We start from the raw sequence: 22146 nt of genomic DNA, 5'->3' as shown, positions 1-22146 counted from the left end.
TCTTTTGTCATAATATTCAAAATGGCATTTAGAAAAAGTAACGGTATTCTAGTTAATGATTTTGCATTGATAACAGGCTTTCAGTTTGCCCATTAGTTACTGTTTTAAGTCCTCAGTTTGTATTTGTCTTTGTGGAGAGAAACCATTTAATAGTTTGAATTTTGCCATAAAGAAATTGTTTTTCCGATATCAAAAGTAGTAATGTTAATAAGATGAAATCAATTAAAATAGTAAGGGCTCTTTTTAAAAGGAGAGAACATAAAGGTGGTTACTCCAGAGATTTTGGCCCTTTCAAAACAGTTTATTGATGTGAGCTGAAATTAGAACGTAATAATTTTGAAAGACATTTCATTTTGATCCATAGTTTTTGATTTTCTGTTAAAAATAGATCCAAGGCATTCTTGTAATTTTTCTCATTTTAAAAAATAATAAAATAAAGGTTGTAGTTAAAATATCACACACATTTCTTAAGTTTCTGTTAAGATTAAAAACAATGCATTGCTGAAGTAATATAATTATGCTGCATATAAAATGACTATTATAGATACATGTTTCTTAATACTATTTTATAAATAAAGTATTGGTTTGTTTTCTGTGTAATTAAAATACTAATTATGTATATGAAATGTTTACTATTTATGCCAAATACTAATTATAGATGGTAAAACATTTATTATTAATGCTCTAAATAAAGCCTGTAACTATTTATTTTAAAGATGCAACACTCTTAGGAGAAAGCTACGAAAAAGAATCTACAAATTCTGGACTATCCATTCTTCTTGAAAGCATCATGTCTGATCTTGAAAAATCTCTTGGAACAGCTTTATCTTCAATATTAGAAACAGAAATGAAAATTGCTTTTGGAAACCTGTGGATGGAGGTGATTGTTTCAATTTTATTAAGTGAAAATTCCTTTTTTTATTGCTGAAGATTTATAATCTTTTAAAGGAAATATTGTATAAAATGCCAGAAACGTCATTGTAATACTCTATAACACATTAAACTTTTTCTTGAATTAGCTTTTTGAAATTAAACGATAAACATTTCTTAAAGGTTAGGACTATATATTTTCGCTCATTTCTTTATTCAACAGATATTTATTGTGCATTTATTGTGTGTCAGACAAACTGTCCCCATGAACTAATATACCAAGGAGGCAGGGGATATATATTCAATAAACAAATAAATAAAATATAAGATGTGTTATGTGGTAGTAAGTGCTCTGGTTAAAAATAAGGTAGGAAAGGGGATAGGAAATGCTCGAGAAGATGGTGGTCAGGGCAGGCGTACTGAGAAGGTAACTTATAAGTAAAGATAGAGACCAGTGTGTTGGAATGAATAAGGAGGAGCAAGGTAAAATATGCCATCAGAAAAGTAAGGAGGGGCTAGATTGTATAAGATCTTGCCAGGCATTGTAAGGATTTTGGCTTTTACTCTGACTTTTGAAATGAAAAGCCACAGTAGTCACGTGATCTGATTTTCCTTTCAAAAGGATCATTTAGCTCCTATGTGGAAATAGTCTGCAGGAGTGTGAGGAGTGAAGCTGAAACACTATATACAGGTGGGCAAATCACGGTTATTAGCCAAATACAGGTTGCCCTCTGTTTTTCTAAATAAACTTTTACTGGAACATAGCCACATTCATTTGTATTGTCTTTGGCTGCTTTTGTTCTACCAATGGCAGACTAAATTGTAATATAGAGACCAGATGGCTCTTAAAACCTGAAATAATTATATCTGGCAATTTACAGAAAAAGATTGCTGACCCCTGGTTTAGAAGACTAGTGCAATAAGCCAGGTAAGAGATGATTGATAGTTGCTAGGATCCTGGTTGGTAGTGGTAAGTAGTAGTCAGATTCTAGGCATATTTTGAAGGCAACACATATATTTTGCTGATGGATGAGATGTGGGATGTGATAGAGAGGAGTCAAGGATAACTTCAAGTATTTTGGACTAAACAACTAGAAGGATGGAGTTGCTATTTGATGAGATAGGATTTGGATATGTTACAAAAGTCATCATTTCTTAGTAGCGTACTTTAAATTAGAAAATAAAGACAAATATTATAGGGAATTTCTTCTGGCAGGGATACTTTGTAAATTGAATTCAGAAAAACTCTCATATTTAATTTGAGTCAAAATGTCTAAAATGAGGAATTATAGTAAAATATATTCAGAAATAAAAGTGTACATTGTGGCTTATGTAAGTCTGAGAATCAGAATGGAAATTTGAGGATCTCAGTAAGATATTTTAAATTTTCCTTTGATTCACATTTTTCCTGAAGCCAGTAAAATACCACATTTGGCATTAGAGGCTGCTTTTTTTTTTTTTTTTTTTTTTAGCTCGGTTCAGTTTTTGTTTGCTATTCTCATTCATAGCTTGGAGAACCATTATTCTCCATCAGTTGTAGCTTATATCTGGTCCAGATATTCAGTGGGAATCTAGTATCTGTCAATATTTTTGTGGTATGTTTGCTACTTGATTTCTTATTGTGTATTGATCAAAATAATGAAGAATGGTCAAAAGCTACTAGGAAGGTTGACTTCCATTATATATTTCAGAGTAGAGTCAAGGAATGTAATCACATGTGAATGATTCAGCAAAAGGAAGTGCGGACATTGTGTAGAACTGAATAGTCAATCTTTATAAATATGTTTTTGCAAGAGTGTAGCAAGTGCCAATTGTATTTGACCATTTTTTTATATGTATGTCTTTTTTCTCCAGTTTTATTAAATAGATTGATTTCCTCATAGATATGAACGTGTTGAAAGGTAGATTGAGGGACCTTTGTTCATTTAAACTATGCTTTCTTTTCTTTTTGCACATATAGTTTATAAAACTATAAGGATTAATATTAATATGAATTTTAAAAAGCAATTTTGATACAATTAGCATTTTAAGATTATGACTGGCTTTTAATAAAACATATTTTAATTAAAAAAAAAACTCAACCATATTTTGCCCAGAAATATATGTAGGAATTATTAAATAAGTATTTTTTAATGATAGAAATAATAAGTATTCATACATACTAATTTTTTCCTAAAAATTCTTTAGGTGCTGTACTTAAAACCACCATGGACTCTAATACATTTATTACAGTGCTTTAAAAAACACTGGTTGGCTGTATTTGGATTAGTTATGGAAAAGAAACTACTTTTAACCATTGAGAACCTATATGAAAATCTCTGTAAAGGTATGAGTCATTTTGTTTTTTTCTTTAGCAACATTGTGTTAAAATATTGAGTCAGACTAGCAGATATATTCCATGGGATATGAAGTTGAATATATGAAAATTTGTCAGTCACTTTTTAATCACTTACACTGATAATTCCTAAAAGGAATTTGTGGCAGCTCTATGAATTTATACGGTTCTCAGAGCTTATGACTATAAATGGTATCATTATTGATGTTCCTATATATTGGGACTATATCATTTTTAGTAATATTTACTTTTAAAATATTTTAAACTATATTTCACAGTTTATTCAAATATAGTAATAGAATTATTTGGGTTTTTTTGTTTCACACATGTTTAACACAAATTTTGAGCACATTTCAAGTACTCATTTTTAAAATAGTATATCAAGTTTTCCATATAAAATATGGATAAGGAATAGAAAACCGTTGGGTTAGTGGATAGTGAATTTGAGAACTGGAACCACTTAGTAGCTTTTAAGCTGTGTTAAACAGCCCTCTCAGACTTCTGGAAGTGCCTCCGGCGGCCCTTAGATTAGAGGTGGAGAGATTGATGGGGAGCCAGGAAGTAATAGGCCTTGGATCCTCAACCCCAACTTTAGCCAAAGCAGTTCTCTTTTATCTGTCTATATATTGAGATTCTGTGTAAGACTTGAAAAAAAGTGTCTCAGCTAGAAGAAAAAGATCTAATGTTATTAAAGCCCCTGTTTTATGATCAAGAAATGAGCCCTGAGAGAGTAACTTGTCTTAAGTCAAACCGGTAGATTTGTCTTGTTATAGCTTAAAAAAGCAAAATATGACCATTATTAGGATGTTCAGTTAGTTCTTGACTTTTTTTTTAACACCGAAGTGTTCTCTTCAGTTTATTATTTCATATTTTTGATTATATCTAATCTACTTCTAAAAGGTATCTCTGGTAGCTTATAACAACTGACATTCAAGAAGCCCATTAAATTAGGTCTAAAGGCAGAAAAGCCAGGTAATGAAGAATAAGGAAGATGATTTTACTGTAGAACATGTACAAACAATTATTATAGCACTTGAGTACAGATTTTATCACTAAACTTCCTCAACGCTAAGACAGGGAAAAAAAAAGCATATTCCATCGTAAGTGTCGCAGTTCTCTCATCTCCTTCCCTAGAAGTGTAAACTCTGAAAAATCCCTCTGCTTGCTAGTCAGGCCCTTATACATGGTAGACTTTCAATGAGTATCTATTTTTAAAAGCTTATCAATTTTTTTTAAAGAAAGTCACTTTGTCCAGTGTTGCCCTTTCCTGTGAAAGTATTATTACTGGGAGTATTATTATATAATATGAGGAATTATACAAGTGACTTGGAAGAACATATTGGGCAATGTCTTCAAAGCAGTTTTACAAGATATATATTTTTTGTATCTTTTACTAGGGTCATAATTTACTTGGTTCTCTTTAAAGAGAAGGTTCATAAACTATATGTGATCTTGAACAAAGTTCATTTTTAAAAATGGTTTGTACCTACCCCCTATGAGGGACATGACTCCAAGGGGAATGAATCTCCCTGGTGATGTGGGACATGATTCCCAGGAATGAGCCTGGTCCTGGCAGTGAGGGACTGAAAATGCCTACTTGACCAAAAGGGGGGAAAAAAGAAAGGTAATAAGCGGAGGTCACAGAGGCTGAGAGATCCCAAATAGAGATGAGAGGCTATCCTGGGGGTTTCTCTTATGCAAGCTCCAGCTAAACATCTCAATTGGCCACAGTATGCCATGCCCTTACCAAAAGTGTTCTCTGAATACCTAGATCCCTACCTGATATTCTATAAAAGGTGCACTCACTAAGTTTTATCTTTTAGAAACGTAAATCCTCTAGAATGTTCTCATACCAGACAAGTCCTAAAACCCAGAGACAACAGCCTCTTGAAGATCAACTTTCAGATGCATCCTCCTTCCCCATACTGTCAAAACCCCCTTTTAATATGAACGAGTTAGGGTGCTTACTGCCTAGACACCCTGAAGATGGAGAAAGAGATTAAGTGAGAGGAAGGAGTAGCAGAAAACAAAGATTTAACAAAGGTCTATGAATACTGAAACTTTATATAATTATATATATATATATATATATATATATATATATATTTTGGATGCTGAGGTGTTTGAATGGCTGGACGGAGGTAAATGACATGGTAGAACTACAGCCTATAACATCCCTAGCTCTATAGCTGCTCATTGAATTGTGCCTTGAAGGTCTTCACCTTTCTGTGTATACCTTGTATTGCATAAAGAAAGAACTGAAATTGTGGAACTGTAACCCATAACAGCTTTTGAAATTACCTATATGACTGCTTGTAGAGTTGTACATCGAGAGATGGCACCTTTCTGTATGTATGTTATATTTTACAATAATGGAAATGACTGAAGTTGTGGAACTGTGACCCATGACATTCTTTGAGATTTGCTCTCTAACTACTTGTGAAATCATACATTGACAATTATCACTGTTATGTATACATGTTAAAGTTCAGTTTAAAAAATGGAAAAAAATCAATGTATAATTATTAGGTATTCTATTTTTTCTTGTAATTTTTTATACAGTAATTTTCATTAATCTTTGTTCATATGTTTGCCTTTTAATTTACAATAAAATCATCTGCGGTTCACTTATTCCTTTAAAAAAAATAATAAATAAGGAAGCGGAAGTGTGATTTCTAGTCTGTCATAGTGCGGATATTACTCCATGGTTGCAGAAGCTCAGGAAGTTATTTTCACTTTTCTTTCCGTGGCTCAAAGGCACTTCCCCCTTGGCGAGTGGAAGCGCAGGGACTGAGGTGCGAGATGAGCGCCATGTTCGTGGACACACTGCTCATCGTTGTTATCTCCATGTGCAGGGCTCTGCTCTCTGAGGGCATAACCTGCCTGGGTCCTGGATTATAGGACAGACAAATACAAGAGACTGAAAGCTGAAGTGGAAAAACAGTTAAAAATTGGAAAAGAAGAAAGAAACAATAACAGAGTCAGCTGGTCGGCAACAGAAAAAGAAAATAGAAAGGCAAGAAGAGAAATTGAAGAATAACAACAGAGATCTGTCAGCAGTTCAAATGAAATCCATGTTTGCAATTGGCTTTTGTTTTACTGCCCTAATGAGAATGTTCAGTTCCATGTGATGAGTATTTCCTAGGAACAAGTACATTTTGTTACATAACCTCAATACAATTATCAAAATCAAGGAAATTGGGAGGCCGTGGCGGGTGGCTGCGGGCAGCTGCGGGCTGCAGGCGGGTCCGGGAGCCCGACTCCGGGCTGCCATGAGCCTCCTGGCCGTGCCCCACAACCTGCAGCTGCTGCCCAGTCAGAGGGCCCGGCCAATGTTCTGACTAGAGACGGAAGAATGATGACATCTGACTACCAGGTCCGAGAAAGGACGAAAGTTCTGAAAGTTAAAACAAAAATGGCTGATAAAGAAAATGCCAGTAGACCTACAGAGGGCAAAAACAAGGAAGGAAAAAAATTGTATTCCTTTAAAACCTTCTAAAGACTTAACCAATTCATCTATACCAGTTGATAAATATAATTTTGAGGATAATAATCAAGCTCTTCAGTTATTACCAATTAGAGATTATCTCCCAAATCAATGTATTACATTTACCCAGGCATTTCACTTAAAAAAAAAATGGTAAAAACAACCAAATGACTACTGAAAAACTGAAGCAAGATGCTACCAACACTCCCAAGAAACCAGTGCTGCTGGGATCTTATTGTGGCCAAATTGTTCAGTCTAAGGTTAATTCATTTAGAAAACTTCTTCAAGTCAAAGATGCTAGCAAGTTCTGCTACAACCCAGAAACTTTCAACTACTCCCTCTGAAGCCACAGAGCTTCAGCCTATAAACACCAGCGGTGTAACAGTGAATAGTAGCACCTCAACAGAACTGCCACACAATTTGTGAGCACTACTTGATAGGACAAAAAGCTTGTGTGACTTCTATTAGAAGTCACCACAGTAATAGCCAGGACAAGGTGCAAAGGGCATCAACAGAACTTCTGCCAATATTACAGTCCAGAAAGGGCCTACTGGGAAGGGATTACTACAGTAAAAAACAGATTTATCTATTGTCAAAATCAGTTCTTCTTAGGACACAAAAAGAAATGAGACATCATCAAGAAACCTGGCTTTTGAAATTATAACCAGATCAGTCTCATCTTCTAACACCAAACTGATAGAAAAGTCCAAAACCATTGACCAGCGAAGACATACTGCAGCCTACGCAACCTTTGTTAGATTGGCTCAGCCCAAAGAAACTGCAGAGGAGAGAGAATCCGTGACTGAGTGGAAAGCTGGCAAAGGAAGAGTGCTGAAAAGGTCTCCTAGCTCTGTACTTACACAGCGAGAACCTGAAGGACAAAATGAAACCCTTTTGGGTCTTTCTGGACTACCATGGTAGAAGAGGATGAGCAGAGAGTATTTACTAAAAAAGCAAACAAGACATTTTCTAAGGGATGCCCCAAAGAGAAAATCTTGGCCACACTGAATGACCTGGTTAAAATATTCCAGATATCAAAAAACTTGTTAAATATTGGATATGTCATGCATGTCTTGAACCAATCACAAGTCCTATTGAAAATATTCTCACAAGCTATGAATCTATGAGAAAGCCATTCTGTCAGGGGCCCAGCCTACTGAAGAGATGTGACATGCAATTGTAGATATCCTAACCCAGAAGAGTAAAGAAGAAATTAATTCTGGAGAAAAGACTGAGGCTTGTGCAGCCATGGAACAAATCCAAAGTCAACACTGAAAACATAGGTGTTAACATAGAGTCATGAAAACTGGAAATGGAAAATAACCTAGAAATGAGATATTTCAAGATTGTGAAAAAGAACAAAAGGCCAAAACATAAGAGCCCATCAGTGATGTTGAAACCCCCAATAAAGAAACTAAAGCGAGTTTCACAAATACAGTGTTTCCACTACACCATACTTGCAACGTGTGAAAAAGAAGATGCAGTTTGATGAAAGAAACTCTGCATTTAAAGAGCTGAAGTTTCTAACATTAGTGAGATGTTCTCCACATCTTCAAGAGAATAATTCCAAATTGCCAGATATGCTAAAAGACCTTTCATTATCCATGTGTGTCTTCACTGGAACAGTTAGCAGAATTGGGAAATGAAACAGATACTTTTGTATGTCATTCTAATGCACCGCTTGGCAGGATGTACTCAGGGTCTGAAACAGCAGAGGAGAAATAAATTTTGGATAGGGAAGGGGGTTTTAATATGAATACAGCTGCATCATCAGAAACTGAGATGTTCCAGATAAACTTTGCATGAAAGAAGGTTCTTTGTGGTAAGAAGGAAAAGGTGCTAAACTTAGTGGATATTAGAAACTTTAAAGCTGGCCTGACTTCCCTTCTTAGTTAAAATTTCAACTTCCATAGCTTCGTTTGATGTAGTTTATAGGCTATTAGAATGGAGTTGGAGATGAAATATATAGTATTTAATAACTGTCATTCTAGTTTGGTAGCATTTCTAAAATAACTAATAGTTAAACTTGTTTTCTTCTGCATGAGATAAAAACTTTACTGTTAAATCATGTCCCTTGAAACATGGCCATTATATACAGTAAGCTTTCTCTTCTCAAACATAAATACCTCCAATAAAATTGTTAAATAAATAAATAAATAAATAAATGTATGTTATAAAGTTGCCATCTTTTTTTCCAGGGCAGACATTGTCCTGCTCTTATATGCAGCTTGGAGATGATAGGTAGCAGCTGTAACTAGCAATGGTGAAAAAAGTGAAGAGGTGGTTTCTTCTAAATACCATTTTTGGAATCATGTGCATAGCTTTTTGATCATTGATCTAGAAGAATCTGGTACCTAATGTTTAGTGACTTGTGAAGAATACGTAATGGAATTATAGAATTACCTTCTGCCCTAAAATAACTTTGAATTAGAAAAATCACAGTTTACAATTTTGTACACTATCTTTTAATAGTATCTTCATCTGTTGAATTATATGTATGTGTTTAACGTCTGTGTACTGAGTGTTTTTTCCTTATATCAACTTGTAGATAATTGTGTGGAAAATGCTATTAGCTTTTTCTGACATTGTAATCCATATTAACTTTTGCCAAAATAATTATTCTCCTTATATAAATGGTGAACTATTTCAGCCATATAAATTTTTTTATGTTGTCTCCATGGGCTGAATTTATCCTTGTTGTTTTCCTTTTCCCCATTATCTTATTAAAAAATTTTGTAAGACAGAAATCAAATGATTAATTCAAGGCTGTAAAGCCCTGTTGAACATAGACTACATTGGAAAAGCACCCTTAAAGGAAGTTGTGCTAATTATATCTCCCTTGGGAGATTTACTAGCTTCATCATATCTAGTCCGTTCTGTGTGTAGCAACTTTCTTTTCTCACAGAAATTTAAACTAGTCCTTGGCTTTGAAAGCAACTAAAAGAGTTCCTGTAAGGAATTATACTTTTTTTTTTAAATATTAAAGGGAAGCTAGAAACTTGGTGATTACTGACACATTAGGTTGGAGTTTCTGAACAGTGTGGCATTACTTAATAAAATGTACTTTTTATTTTCAGTAACTTTCAGTATTTCACTAGCAAGTACTTGTTACTAAGTTATACAGAGGAACTATTTATTTTTTTTAACTCATGGTGCCAGTGAAAAACCATGCTGGTGTTTCAAAATGTAACAAAGTCACTAAAAGTAGAACATTGAAACAAAAACAAAGTAAACACATAGTTGCAAGGTTATTTAGCCTTTGATACTGCTATGTAGCATTCTACGTTAATAGTGGAAAAATTTTTTTTCTGCTTTTGAGTATTTATAACATTAGAAAGTTACTTAACATAATCTTCATCATTTTAAACATCTTTGAAGTAACTGTCACCACCTTTCCTAATTGGTGAGGAAATTTAATTAAATAGCTATTTCCTTGGGGAAAAATTATTATACCTTTAAATTATTACTTCTAGATTATCTCACTTTGCTAATTTACAGGAAAAAAAATCTGCTAACTTCTTTCTTGCTTCTCACTTTGGCCCAAATTATTTATTTTTTGTGTGTTTGTATACACAGACAACACATTATTTTAAATAAATCTGGTGTTCAGTTTAATGTAACAGAATTTGAAGATAAATCACTACATGACAACTGAGATGATTGTGCAGGTACTTCATTTTGTGCTTGCCACTAAAATGTGACTCTTCTGCTACCTCCATAGTAATCTGTGAAACCTCAGGTTTATAAATCAGTGGTGTGATCATTTGGTGATTCTCTCTTTTCCTGAAAAGTGTAGTGGTCTTTCACTTTACTTTTACTTTGAAATTGACTATGTTGAGGGAACTCATGGATTCTGACTACAGAATTACCAAAATCAGCTCCAAGGACTTTGTCTATAATTAAGAGTACTTAATTATTGCTTTTTACACCAGAGGGATAAATTGGGAGTGGTGTATAGGTATAAATTGTGTGTTCTTCTTAAATTTTGTAATTAATATTAGATTAGTTTTCCAGGCATTCATGTGTAGTGACTTGTTCTTACATATTTTTTCCTTCTAAATTTTCTGTAACCAGCTAATAATGCAGTGGATTTTACAACAGCCGAGTTCCTGCTTCAGGATTCTAAAAGTTTGTTACATGCTTTCAGTACAAGGTCAAATTATGATGGTGTTCTTCCACAGGCCTTTGCTGAAGTAAACAAACTGCACCAAACATTTGCAGAGGTAAGATACCTTTGGAATGTCTTTTAGAGTAGCTAAAAATGTATTTAGAAGAAAGCAGGAGGCAAAAGATGTTTTAATCCTAATTTACTGTAGCATAGTAAAGCCATATGTAAATATTAAATGAATTGAAAGGATAGTAAACAATTCTTATGAGTTACAAAACACAATTATCCTCTTAGGGAAGAAGTATCAGAGAGTGGTTGGGATTTTATATGTTTTCATTGATGGTTAGAAGAAAAGCTATGTATTGTTTTATGACTACTCATTCTCCAGTGCCCCAGACCAGTGGATCTCAGCATGCATAAGAAATGCTTAGGGAATTTTTAAGTATGCAGATGCCAAAACCATTCAAATCTTACTGAATCAAATTTCTGACAGTGCTGCCTAATAATGTCATTATGGTGGTTTTACTTTTTATTTTGAAATAATTTCAAACTTAGGAGGAAAAAGTTGCAAGAGTAGTATCAAGAATTCCCGTTTATATCCTTTATTCAGATTCACCAGCTGTTAACATTTTGTCACATTTGCTTTATTGTTTTTCTCTCTATATCCACATTTTTTCCTTGACCTGTTTGTGAACACATGATAGAAATGGTGCCCCTTTACCCCTAAATACTTCCATATGTATTTTCTAAAAAACAAGGATATTATCTGATGGAACTGTAAGTACAATTAATCAGGAAATTAACATTGATAGAATGTAATTATTAATCTACAGACCTATTCAAATTTTGCCAGTTGACCTACCCATTTTTTAATATCTCCTTATCTGATTCTTAAGCAACCAGCCTAGTATTGATGCTTTTTTACTTCTTTTAAATTTATCTCTGTAAACTTTGCCCCCAGTTATTACTGTTTCAATAGTCTTCTCATTTCAAATCTAGAAAATTCTGGGAGTTTTATGTGCCAGAAATTGCTTTAAAAAAAAAAACCCCAGCATCACAGCTATTAGATGAGAAATTAATGGAAATGTCATCTAATATAGATAGAATAGTCTCTTTTTTTCTCAGATGAATTGAACTAGCCAGATTTTTCTCACTGATTTTTCATGGCCAGATAGGACCCTCTACCTGTAGACTGACCGAAGTATTAGATGGCATTAAATTCAGTCATAGTTGGTAAGGAAAGAAATTAGTTGTTAAGAGAGCATCTCATGGAGTAAAGAAGCATCCTTTTTATAAACTAATAGGAAATATGTGATCATTCTTGTGGAAAGAATTGATTTAAGGAATGAAATTATTTTTTGGTTTGGAATGACCAAACCACTGATGGGAATTTCATTCTTTTATGGCAAGTGTGACTTTTCAAACTATTAGTAGAAAAGGATAGACTTGGGAATTTAGGGGACTGCAGCCTGAGTATTGTATTTGAGTTGTTTTGGGAAACGTATTATCTTTTCCCATCACATAATTGAGCTGTAAATCATTTCCTAAACAGACATAGTATAAAAGATGGAAAGTTGAGGATATTTATAGGCTTACTAGTCTTTGAATTAAGACTACCAAGAATAAAAGAAAATTTAGTATTGTTTGAGATGAAAACAACAATTAATGTTGTATCAAACTCCTTTCATTAGTTGGAAACCCAGAGATGGGGGAGGTATTGTGAAAATGTGATGTTAAAATCTAGTGTTGTTTATCAGAAAATAGTGTGCCTATTGCCCATAAATGTTGTTCACTGTGTATTTTTAAATGTTGAATTATTATTTAGTAAGTAGTTTACTACTGAATACTAAATTCCTGTTTGCTGTATTATAAAAGTGAGCGACAAAGAATCTAGCATCCTCATTAGTGTTTTTCTCTTACCACTTTACATTAGTGTAATTGTCTAAAACAGGTTTTGCTGTTTCCAGGATTAAAGCACTAAAGTCATGCACCTTTACTTTCACATTAGAGACAATTCATTGTCTAAGTCATCCAGGAAAATTGTGATTTAAGTTGGGCCTTTAATATACACTTTCAACAGGAATTGTTTTGTAAAATGCATTACATTTGTTGTATGTCCTAAATACTTAGTCATGTGTCAGTAACTTTAGCAACCAAAAAAAAAAATAGATTACCTCCAGAAACATAGAATATTTAGAGTGTTTAAAAAAAACCCTTCAAAACAAACAAAAAACAAAACAAAACAAAAAAACCCTGTCTACACTTAATTTACTAAGTATAGAAAACCATGAAAGGAGGAATATTCATTATTTATTTGCTTCTAAACAGGCTTCTGAGAAATTGAAGTGGGAATATAGCATTATCATTTTCCACATTTTTATATAAAAGGTGTGAGAATAGGAAAAGATATGTACATTTCTATCAGTCTTCCAGCCGCTTGAAAAATAGGACTTGCTCTGCTATGATAGAACAATTAAAGTCAGTCTTGCTAATAAGTTTTAAACTTATGTGCCTGTGTGCCTCGGGATCTCTCATCTTGATTACTGTTATTTAACATCTAGACTCAATTTCCTGTTCTGTAAAAAAGAATATAATAATAATCCCTGCTTCATAGAATTATCATGAAAGTTAAGTTAATATTTGTAAAGTACTTGCTAGCAAATATGTCCTATATAAGTGCTTGATAAAGAAATCCATTTGTATAATTTTATACACTGCTGTTTGAGAACTGAGGAAAAGAGGCATTAGGTAAATGCTGGACCTTATTTTTAGTGTATCTGACTATTAAAAAAAATTGATCTTGGAACAAAATATGTCTTTCCATCCATGTGTTTTTATTAAGCTTGTAATTTAAGGTAAATAAGCAAAAATGGGGAAAATCATATCTTTCTTTTTCTCTTCAAGCCCCAGAAAAGAGAGGTATAATATTTACTTTTACAGTTGCAGAGAGATCATATTCCCATCCAACAAATTCCCTGTTCTAGATAGGGATTACTGCTCTGTCCCATCTTCCATGCTTGTTTTTCCTTTTTGGCTTCCCTAATTCACAGAGCAATTTTTTGCATCATTATTTCAGTGAGGCAATTTAGTGCAGTGGTGAGGAAGGTCAAATCCTGTTCATGCCACTTACCATCTCTGTGACTTTGGATGAGTTGTTCAACCTTTACCTGCCTCAGTTTCTTCACTTATAAAATGTGGATAATCATTGTATCTTTCTCAAAGGGTGCTTGTGGGGATTAAGTGGACTAATAAATGTAGAGTTCTTAGATGTTCCCATACATAGTGAATGCTCAATAAGTAATAACTGTTGTTACTAACAATATTGGAAATTTATTTTTTTTATTTTGTGTGCATGAACAAGACATGAAACTAAAAACCCATGAAGCTAACTTTCGAAATCATTCTTATTTCAACAAGGAAACATAGGTCTGGAGAAATGGAATGATTTATTTAAGCTCACAAAGCAAGTTACAATAGATCCAAGATTAAAACCCAGGTTTTAAACTCACAGTTAACACTTTTTTTTCCATTCTTTCGGGAATTTTTTCACCATTGTATGAAAATTTTTCTCCCAATGTGAGGTTTTTAAAATCAGTTGAGTCAATAGTAAAGCTTTTTTACTCTGCTTAAAATATACTCAGATCTCTATTTCCATACTTTATTTTAAAAGACCATAAGGTATCATTTGCTTCCCAATTATCAAGTCCACCTTTTCTTACTCTTCCCCCACATTCTTAGCCTTTCTTTGGCACTTGATGTTGTCCACAACCCTTTCTTTCCTGAAACATATCTCCTTTGATTTCTATTGCTATTATGTACTTCTGGTTCTTCCCCTATTTCAATGATCTCTCTTTTTTTGGAGTTCCTACCTTTCCTCTTAAAATTGTCTATTTACCTGTTTTTTTTTTGTTATACTCATCCTAGTAACAATTTCATCTACTCTAAAGCTTGTTTCCATGAGGATGAGTTTCAACAGTATCTTTTAAGCTACAAATCTGCATTATCCCTTTACCTGCTGGATATCTTCACCTAGATGTCTTTTTATACCTCAGAGTCAAAAATATCTAAAACCAAGCTTATATTCTGTTCCTTTTCTTTTCCTTATCCCCAACAAGCCTTTCTTGGCTTTACCACATGGTGGCCATAAAGACTAGAAACATAGATAAATACACATTAAATGGTTTACTGGTGTTACATTACAATATATGATATGCTCAGTGTGTTGCCCTTATCAGCAGTGCATACTTCAGTCTATTCACAGTTGCCATGAATGTGGCACATTAAAATAGCATTTCCATCAATCTCTGCACATGCATTTGAGATGTGTTTGATTTTTACTGAATAGAAATGTGTCTTTATATTCCCCTAGAGAAGTTATTACAGAGGTTCCATCTATTTAAAACACACACACACACACACACACACACACACACACACACACACACAATTTCCAGACGTTATGGCTACCCTGAATGTCTATTATTTGTACCATTATTTTTCTAGGTTTCTATGTTAATAAATTGTAGAGTCTCCCTAATTTTCTGAATGTAGTGTTTGGCCAAATCTGTAGTTGCTCTTTTAAATATTTCTTGCATAGATATTTTTTTCATTCCCACTACCTTTTCCTACCTAACTCAAGTTCTCAGGACTCCTCTCCTGGATTATTGCAGTAGCCTTCTAACCAGTCTTCTGCCTCTACTTTCATCTCTTCTAGTTTGTCTTATCTTAAAGTACAGTGCTGAGCGTATTATTGACTATGTTAGAAAAGCATTCAGCGATTCACCATTGCCCTTAACACGATAACTTTAGATTTAAATTCTATCCTGCTTCTTGTTTCTTTACTGGACTGTAAGATGCTTCGAGGTTAGACTATACCTTATTATCTTCATATTCTAGGTATCCCCTGTTTAGTTCAATAATGTATGTGTAGAAGTGTTCAAACAGTATTCTAAATTGACATTAGCATGTTAGCTAAGAATGGCCAATATAATAACTCGATTGAAACTGCTGTTTGATTTAAATAGAATAGGACAGTATCTTTTCCAGCTGTTTCCAGCTCTGTCCTGGTAATATTCTGTATATAATAAAGGACAAAGATTATGCATCACTTCCTAGAAAACTAGCACACATGTAAGGACAGTTGACATTCTGTTTTGCTCATTTGCTAGTGAAGGACTGACTAGCTGATTCTTATATAATTCTTATTTCTCCAGGTCAAAACAAATAAGCCAAGTCCTTCAGAAAACCCAGTGGGTAAAAAGCAGGAAGATGCTTCTTCAATGAAGTCCAGTAGCCAAGAGATCACCTTTTCCTCGGGTTCTCAACTTCTCCAACTTAACCGACATCAAGAAATCTGGTCTGTACTAGAGAATGTTTGGATTACACTGTATCAGAACAGGTACTATACCTCAAAAAAAGGTGAATTCTGTAGTTATAAGTTTGCTTTTTTTAGAATTTTCCATTATTGCCTTTAATCATTGAACAGTTAATGTTTGGGTTGTGAGTTTAATGTACTAGGTTGTCTTATTGAAGGCCTTATGATTAAATTGGTACCTTAGGAACAGTGTTCTTAACTAGGGGGCACATCAGAATTATCTGGAAAGTTTTAAAAATATATATGCCTAAGCCCTCTCCCTAGAAATTCTGATTCAGAAGAACTGAGGTGAAGCTGAGAGAGTACATTAAAAACAAAACAAAACAAACAAAAAAACCTCTCTAAGTGATTCAGTTGTGAATTCTTGGTTGAGGAGCATTGCTTATATATGTCAGAACCAATAAAGTCACAAATTAGCAGGATACAGGGTCTTAATAAAATTGAAAATAATTTAAGAAAAGACCAGCCTAGATGAGGGGGAAATCTGGCATGTGTTTTTTTTTTTAAATGAAGATTAAAAAAATTTTTTATTACTTTCATTCATGTAAACATAAAATATTATGGTCTTGATGAATAAAAAGATAAAGACCATTTGTGAGTAGTTCTTCAAATAGGGTGCTGCTAGAGTAGCTTAAAAAGAATTTTAAATAACTTGATTTTAAAGTAGGCCTATATGCTCCTCCCTGTAAATACTTTTCCCCAAACCCATAATCTTTATATAATTACTTTGCCAAGCATGCTGTTTTATAGGCTGATTTTGGTTCAAGGGTCTAACATGCCTTTTGTTTTTGGTTAAGATATTCTGGATTTCCACAAGATACCTAGATAATCTGTTCTAGGTGTTCACAAGAACAGCAGAGTTAGCACTCCACGAAATCTATTCTGAGTTGACCGTCTATTACAGCATTGTAGATATGGGGCCCATTTTTGGTTCTTGGCTATAATTTTTTTTAAAATTTCCAACAAATTCATAGCCTATTATGTGACTTTATAGCATATAAAGAAATAACTTACCTGGCATGTAAATTAAATAGACAATGTTTATAAATTTGTGCTTTCATATAAAGCAAAGGTTTAGTTTGTTTTTTCCAGTGTTAACACATTATTTTCTGGCTAATCATATATTCTGCTTAACGGAAAATAACCATATATACTAGACAGGGATCACCACTCAAAATAAAATAGATTAAAACTGTAAACTTCTTTTCATTCAGAAAACATTTGAGAATTTTATGTACCTTAGAGCTGACTTGTAATAGACAGGCATTCATGTTGGGAAATTTCTGGATAATGGAATTTATATAATAGCATTTCAGTAAGTGAAAAATGCTTATTTTGCTTTATCAATATATGTTTATTGAAGGTCTCGATTGTTTCCCAAGCTGGTTGTGTACCAGAGTCTGCTGTAGAATTTTTTCAACATATTCATGCTTGGGTTGTTCATCTAGATGCTTATTCAGAGGTCTGGGAGGCTCTATGCATTATTGCTTATATTAAACTAATAGAACACTTATACACAACTGTAAATGCTGTTTTCCTGCCCTGTCATCTAATTGTGGTTTAATAATCAGTTGTAAACTTATAGCACATTAGGTCATGTTTTTGGTATCATTTCTATTTATAGGAAATTTGGATGTAAGATACTATTGATAATTCAAGGTTGAAAAAAATCTTTCCTGTTATTTCTCATTCAAGCTTCTGAGATACTTTAAAGTTCATTCAAGATTTGCAAGGGAAACTGTAATAAAACAAAATGTTCTACCTTCTGCCACTAGTTTTCCCTGTGACTCAGAATTTTAATTAGTATTGTGAAGACAAAAACAATAAAGAAATATATTAGTTTTGACAATTTCTTCACTGATAATTTATAAATTGACTGTTTAACAATTTCATAATGTATTTAATCATGTCTAATTGAGTGAGCCTGTCAGTAGATTACAACTGTCATCCATGACTTTGATTTGAAATGCTTCTATTTAAAACCACCTCATTATTTGTAAAGTCTGATTTTATAATAAAGTAAATATAACATAAAAAATTCACATTAATATTTATTTGATCTAGTTTTATGTATTGGGATTTTTGTGTAAAAATTATTTGAAGAAAAAAGATTTTGCATCTTACAAAATGGTTCCTACCAACTAGATGTGTTCCCTTAAGTTGACACCTGTTTTCAACATGAACCGGTTAGGGTGGTCACTGCCTAGACATCCCTGAAGATCGGGCAAGTGATTAAACTAAGGGAAGGGGTAGCAACAGACAAGATGGAATTTAACAAAGGATTATGAATACTGAATCTTTATATAATTTTTTTTCTCTTAGTTGCTAGGGTATTAGAATAGTTAGAAGGAAAGATTTGAGATGGTAGAACTGTAACCCATAGCACCCTTTGAAATTTGTTCTATAGCTACTTGTTAAATTGTAATTTGAAAGCTATACCTTTTTGTATATATGTTAGATTTCACAATAAGGAAATAACTGAATCTATGGTACTATAACTCATAATAACTTTGGGAATTTCCTGTATATCTACTTGCTAAATCATACTTTGAAAGATATTACCGTTTTGTATATATGTTATATTTCATAATAAGAAAATAACTGAAACTGTGGAATTGTAACTTATAATATTCTTTGAAATTTGCTCTCTAACTACTTGTTAAATTGCACTTGGAAAGTTATCACTTTTTTGTATGTATGTTGTATTCTACAATTAAAAACATTAAAATACAAAAGAATAAAAAGGAAAAACAATGGTTCCTACAGGATATAAAGGCAATCACTTTGAACAAATCACCTAATCCTTCTGAAACTCACTTTGTTCATTTAAAATCAGATAATTGGATTAGATGATCTTTAAGGTCCCTGCATATTCTGAAAATTCCATGATTTTGGATTTTGGATAGTTTATAGATATAACATATATTCCTTTAATTTACTTTCTTTTTTTTTTTTATTTTTTAATTTACTTACGTTTACTATGAACTTTTATTTCTTTCCAAAATCTAAGCAAGCAGTCTTACCAGGCAGTGTTCTGAATAACAATGAACTCTGCAGTACATAACCAAGTGAAATACTGGCCATTTGAAACATAGTGCAACATAGAATTTCAATACAATGTAGAGGCAACAGGCTGGGAAAAGCAAGTCAAAGTCCTAAATCCTATTTGGTTTCATGAAACCAAGAAACATGGACTTCCCTTTTTCACTTCTCTTTAATTAGATTTTTTTTTTCTGTAACTACTTTTTTTAAATGCAATTTTATGGAGGTATATTCACATAACATACAGTCCTTCAAAGTGTACAGTCAGTTGCTCATAGTGTCATCATATAGTTGTGCATTCATCACCACAGTCAATCTTTGAACATTTTCATTACTCCAAAAGATAAAATAAAAATTAAAATAAAAAAGAACATCCAAAACATTCCGCTACCCTCCTCCCAACATTGTTGATTTACTTTTTTTTTAATTAAATTTGGTTTTATTGAGATATATTCACATACCATACAATCATCTGTGGTGTACAATCAACTGTTCACAGTACCATCATATAGTTATGCCTTCATCATCCCAATCTATTTTTGACCACTTTCCTTACCAGAAATCTGTAACTATTTTTATTTTTTTTTACTTCTGTTTTTTTAAAACTCCATTTTTCTCTTATTTACTACCAGCAGATAGTATGGGACCAAGTAAATGTGCATTACATATTCAGAGGATACATGTATAGAAAGAAGGAAAAGTGCAGTTTTCAGAGGATATGTTGCTTTTGTAATTAGAAAAAATATTTTAAGTGAGTACATTCTCAGCAAAATATAAAGGGTATGGCCTGTTACAAAGGAATACATGGAATATATGGGAGTTAAGACTTCTCTGAGTCTTAACTACTTCTACATACCGAAAATGTTGATTGAAATTTTTGTTGCATACCTAGCATACTGTCCTCAGAAAACAGATGAAGCAATTTTGAAACTGAGCTGAAGCAACAGTGAATTTCAGTAAATTTTAAAGTAGTGCCTTCCCTATTCCTTGATGGACTGTGTTTTTTCCCAAGCTTATTAAATTTTTTTTTGAAATAAATTCTAAGTTATAGGAACAGTTGCAAAAACAATACTAACCCCATACACAGAATTCCATCATACCCTGACCCCCTCCCCCGATAGCCCAATCCACCAACTTTAACATGCTGTCACATCGCTGTTTCTTTCCCTGTCTCCCACCCTCCCTCCCTATCATCCATCATCTATTGCTCTGTCTTCTGAATATGTGAGAGCTAGCTGCGCACATCCTTGAACAAACACTATAATTCACATATACACTTCCCATGAAGAAGAACATTCTTTTATGCAATCTCACTAAGCCCAGCTAAGAAGTACAAGAGATTCAACAGTGATACAAAGCTTACATTCTATATTTTCTTTTCCTTATGTCTCAGCTTGTGTCCCTTTGATCCTCCTGTCCTCCATCCTCCAATCCCATCCAGGTTCATCCTTGGCATTCAATTGTCATTTATTTAGATTGTCTTTTTTTTTTTTTTTTTTTCAATTGTGGAAACATATATACAGCCTAAATCTTCCCATTCCACCCCCTCCCTAGCATTCCATTAGTGGGATTAATCACCTTTAGAATGTTGTGTGCTCTTTTCCACCATCCATTACTAGAAATTTCCCCTCACCTCAAACAGCAACCCTACACTCATTTCTTAACTCCCCATTGCCCCTTCCCCCATTTCTCTTAACCCATACTCTACTTTTCATCTCTATGGTCATATTCCTTTAATTTACTTTCAACCTTTTGTATCTTCTTACTTGAAGAATGTTTAACTCACCCCTCCAAAATACTAGTTAGATAGAAGTATGATAAAGTTTTACCAAAGATTTATCAAAGGATTTACATTGTATATTGCAAATAGCTGAGTCAGAATGAAAGTGGATAAGGTTCCCTTTTTCTATGGGTCTAATCAGTTGACCCAAATCCTTATTTAGGGATTATATAATGGTAAGTCTTTTTATCTCACTCTAAACTAAATAACTCATTATTCTATACCATAGTACAACCATTTTATGCTCCATATGTCTTTAAAAAAATGCTCTTTTTAAAGAAATTTCTTTTTAAAAAAACTTTTTAAAAAACATTAAAATATTTTTTGTTAACCAATATATATCCACAAATTTCTTAGAGTTTCCTCATAGCTTTCTATATTTGTCAAAATGCTTTTTCTCTTATAGTAGGGTCCTTTTCAATGTATAACAGCTGCTTCTTTCTATTTTTTTTTTTTGTTTTTTTTTTTTTGTTGGTCATTGCTTTCTTATCATACCTTAGGTTACAACAGGACCTGGTATTAATATCTGAGATAACTTTTGATTCTCTATCCACAGCAGAAAGTGTATGAATATGTAACATTGGAACTCTGCTAATTTGGGGGACTTTGTGGGGCATTTCTAGTTTCTCTAAGACCTATACATGGCAATACAAACTTTACTTTAAGAAGTCCTGTATGAGGAATCTAAAATGTCCCAATCACTACTTTTAGAGCCCTGTAAGTTTTCTCAATTTAGTTCAGTGTTTGGCTTTGTTAGATAATTTGTTTATAATAATCTTTTATGGATTTTTGCTGAAAAACAAGATTATTATGTTTTGGGAGCAAAAATGGAAAGTAAAACTTGGTTTTCTGAATGATAAATAACTTGTACAATTATTTTACATTATAGTTCTCTTTTTATCCTTTTTAAAAGAATTTTGTATACTCATTAAACTACTTCAGAAAAAGTAAAATCTTTATGTTTGCAAAGTCACTATTCAAAAGTAAATGTACTTTGTTCCTCATCAAGAGGAGGGTTGAAACATACTGCAAGTAGTAAAATAAATTTTTACTTCTGGCTTCACAGATTCAGTTAACAAAACAAACATCATACCCATAGGAACTCTGTATATAGTTTTCATACTAACTGTGATTGTTTTGCAGGCATATT

The 22146-nt window shown here is 33.1% G+C and overlaps 1 protein-coding gene and 1 pseudogene across 9 annotated transcripts in view; both read left to right on the top strand.

Annotated features, from left to right (window-relative positions):
• The window catches only part of SWT1 (SWT1 RNA endoribonuclease homolog), a 164695-nt gene that overhangs the window by 75104 nt on the left and 67445 nt on the right, over nucleotides 1-22146 (top strand). For all 9 annotated transcript variants that reach the window (XM_037825162.1, XM_037825168.1, XM_037825165.1 and 6 more), the window contains 4 exons: nucleotides 717-880; nucleotides 3058-3196; nucleotides 10767-10915; nucleotides 16014-16198. In XM_037825162.1, coding sequence (XP_037681090.1) covers nucleotides 717-880; nucleotides 3058-3196; nucleotides 10767-10915; nucleotides 16014-16198 — 637 coding nt within the window. The remainder of the gene's footprint in view (nucleotides 1-716; nucleotides 881-3057; nucleotides 3197-10766; nucleotides 10916-16013; nucleotides 16199-22146) is intronic.
• Nucleotides 5808-9260, top strand: LOC119526225 (annotated as a pseudogene).

The sequence above is a fragment of the Choloepus didactylus genome, chromosome 2 (assembly GCF_015220235.1).
Source record: "Choloepus didactylus isolate mChoDid1 chromosome 2, mChoDid1.pri, whole genome shotgun sequence".
Lineage (NCBI taxonomy): Eukaryota > Metazoa > Chordata > Mammalia > Pilosa > Megalonychidae > Choloepus > Choloepus didactylus.
The sequence above is the reverse complement of the archived record's forward strand: the minus strand, read 5'-3'. Positions and strand labels throughout refer to the sequence as shown.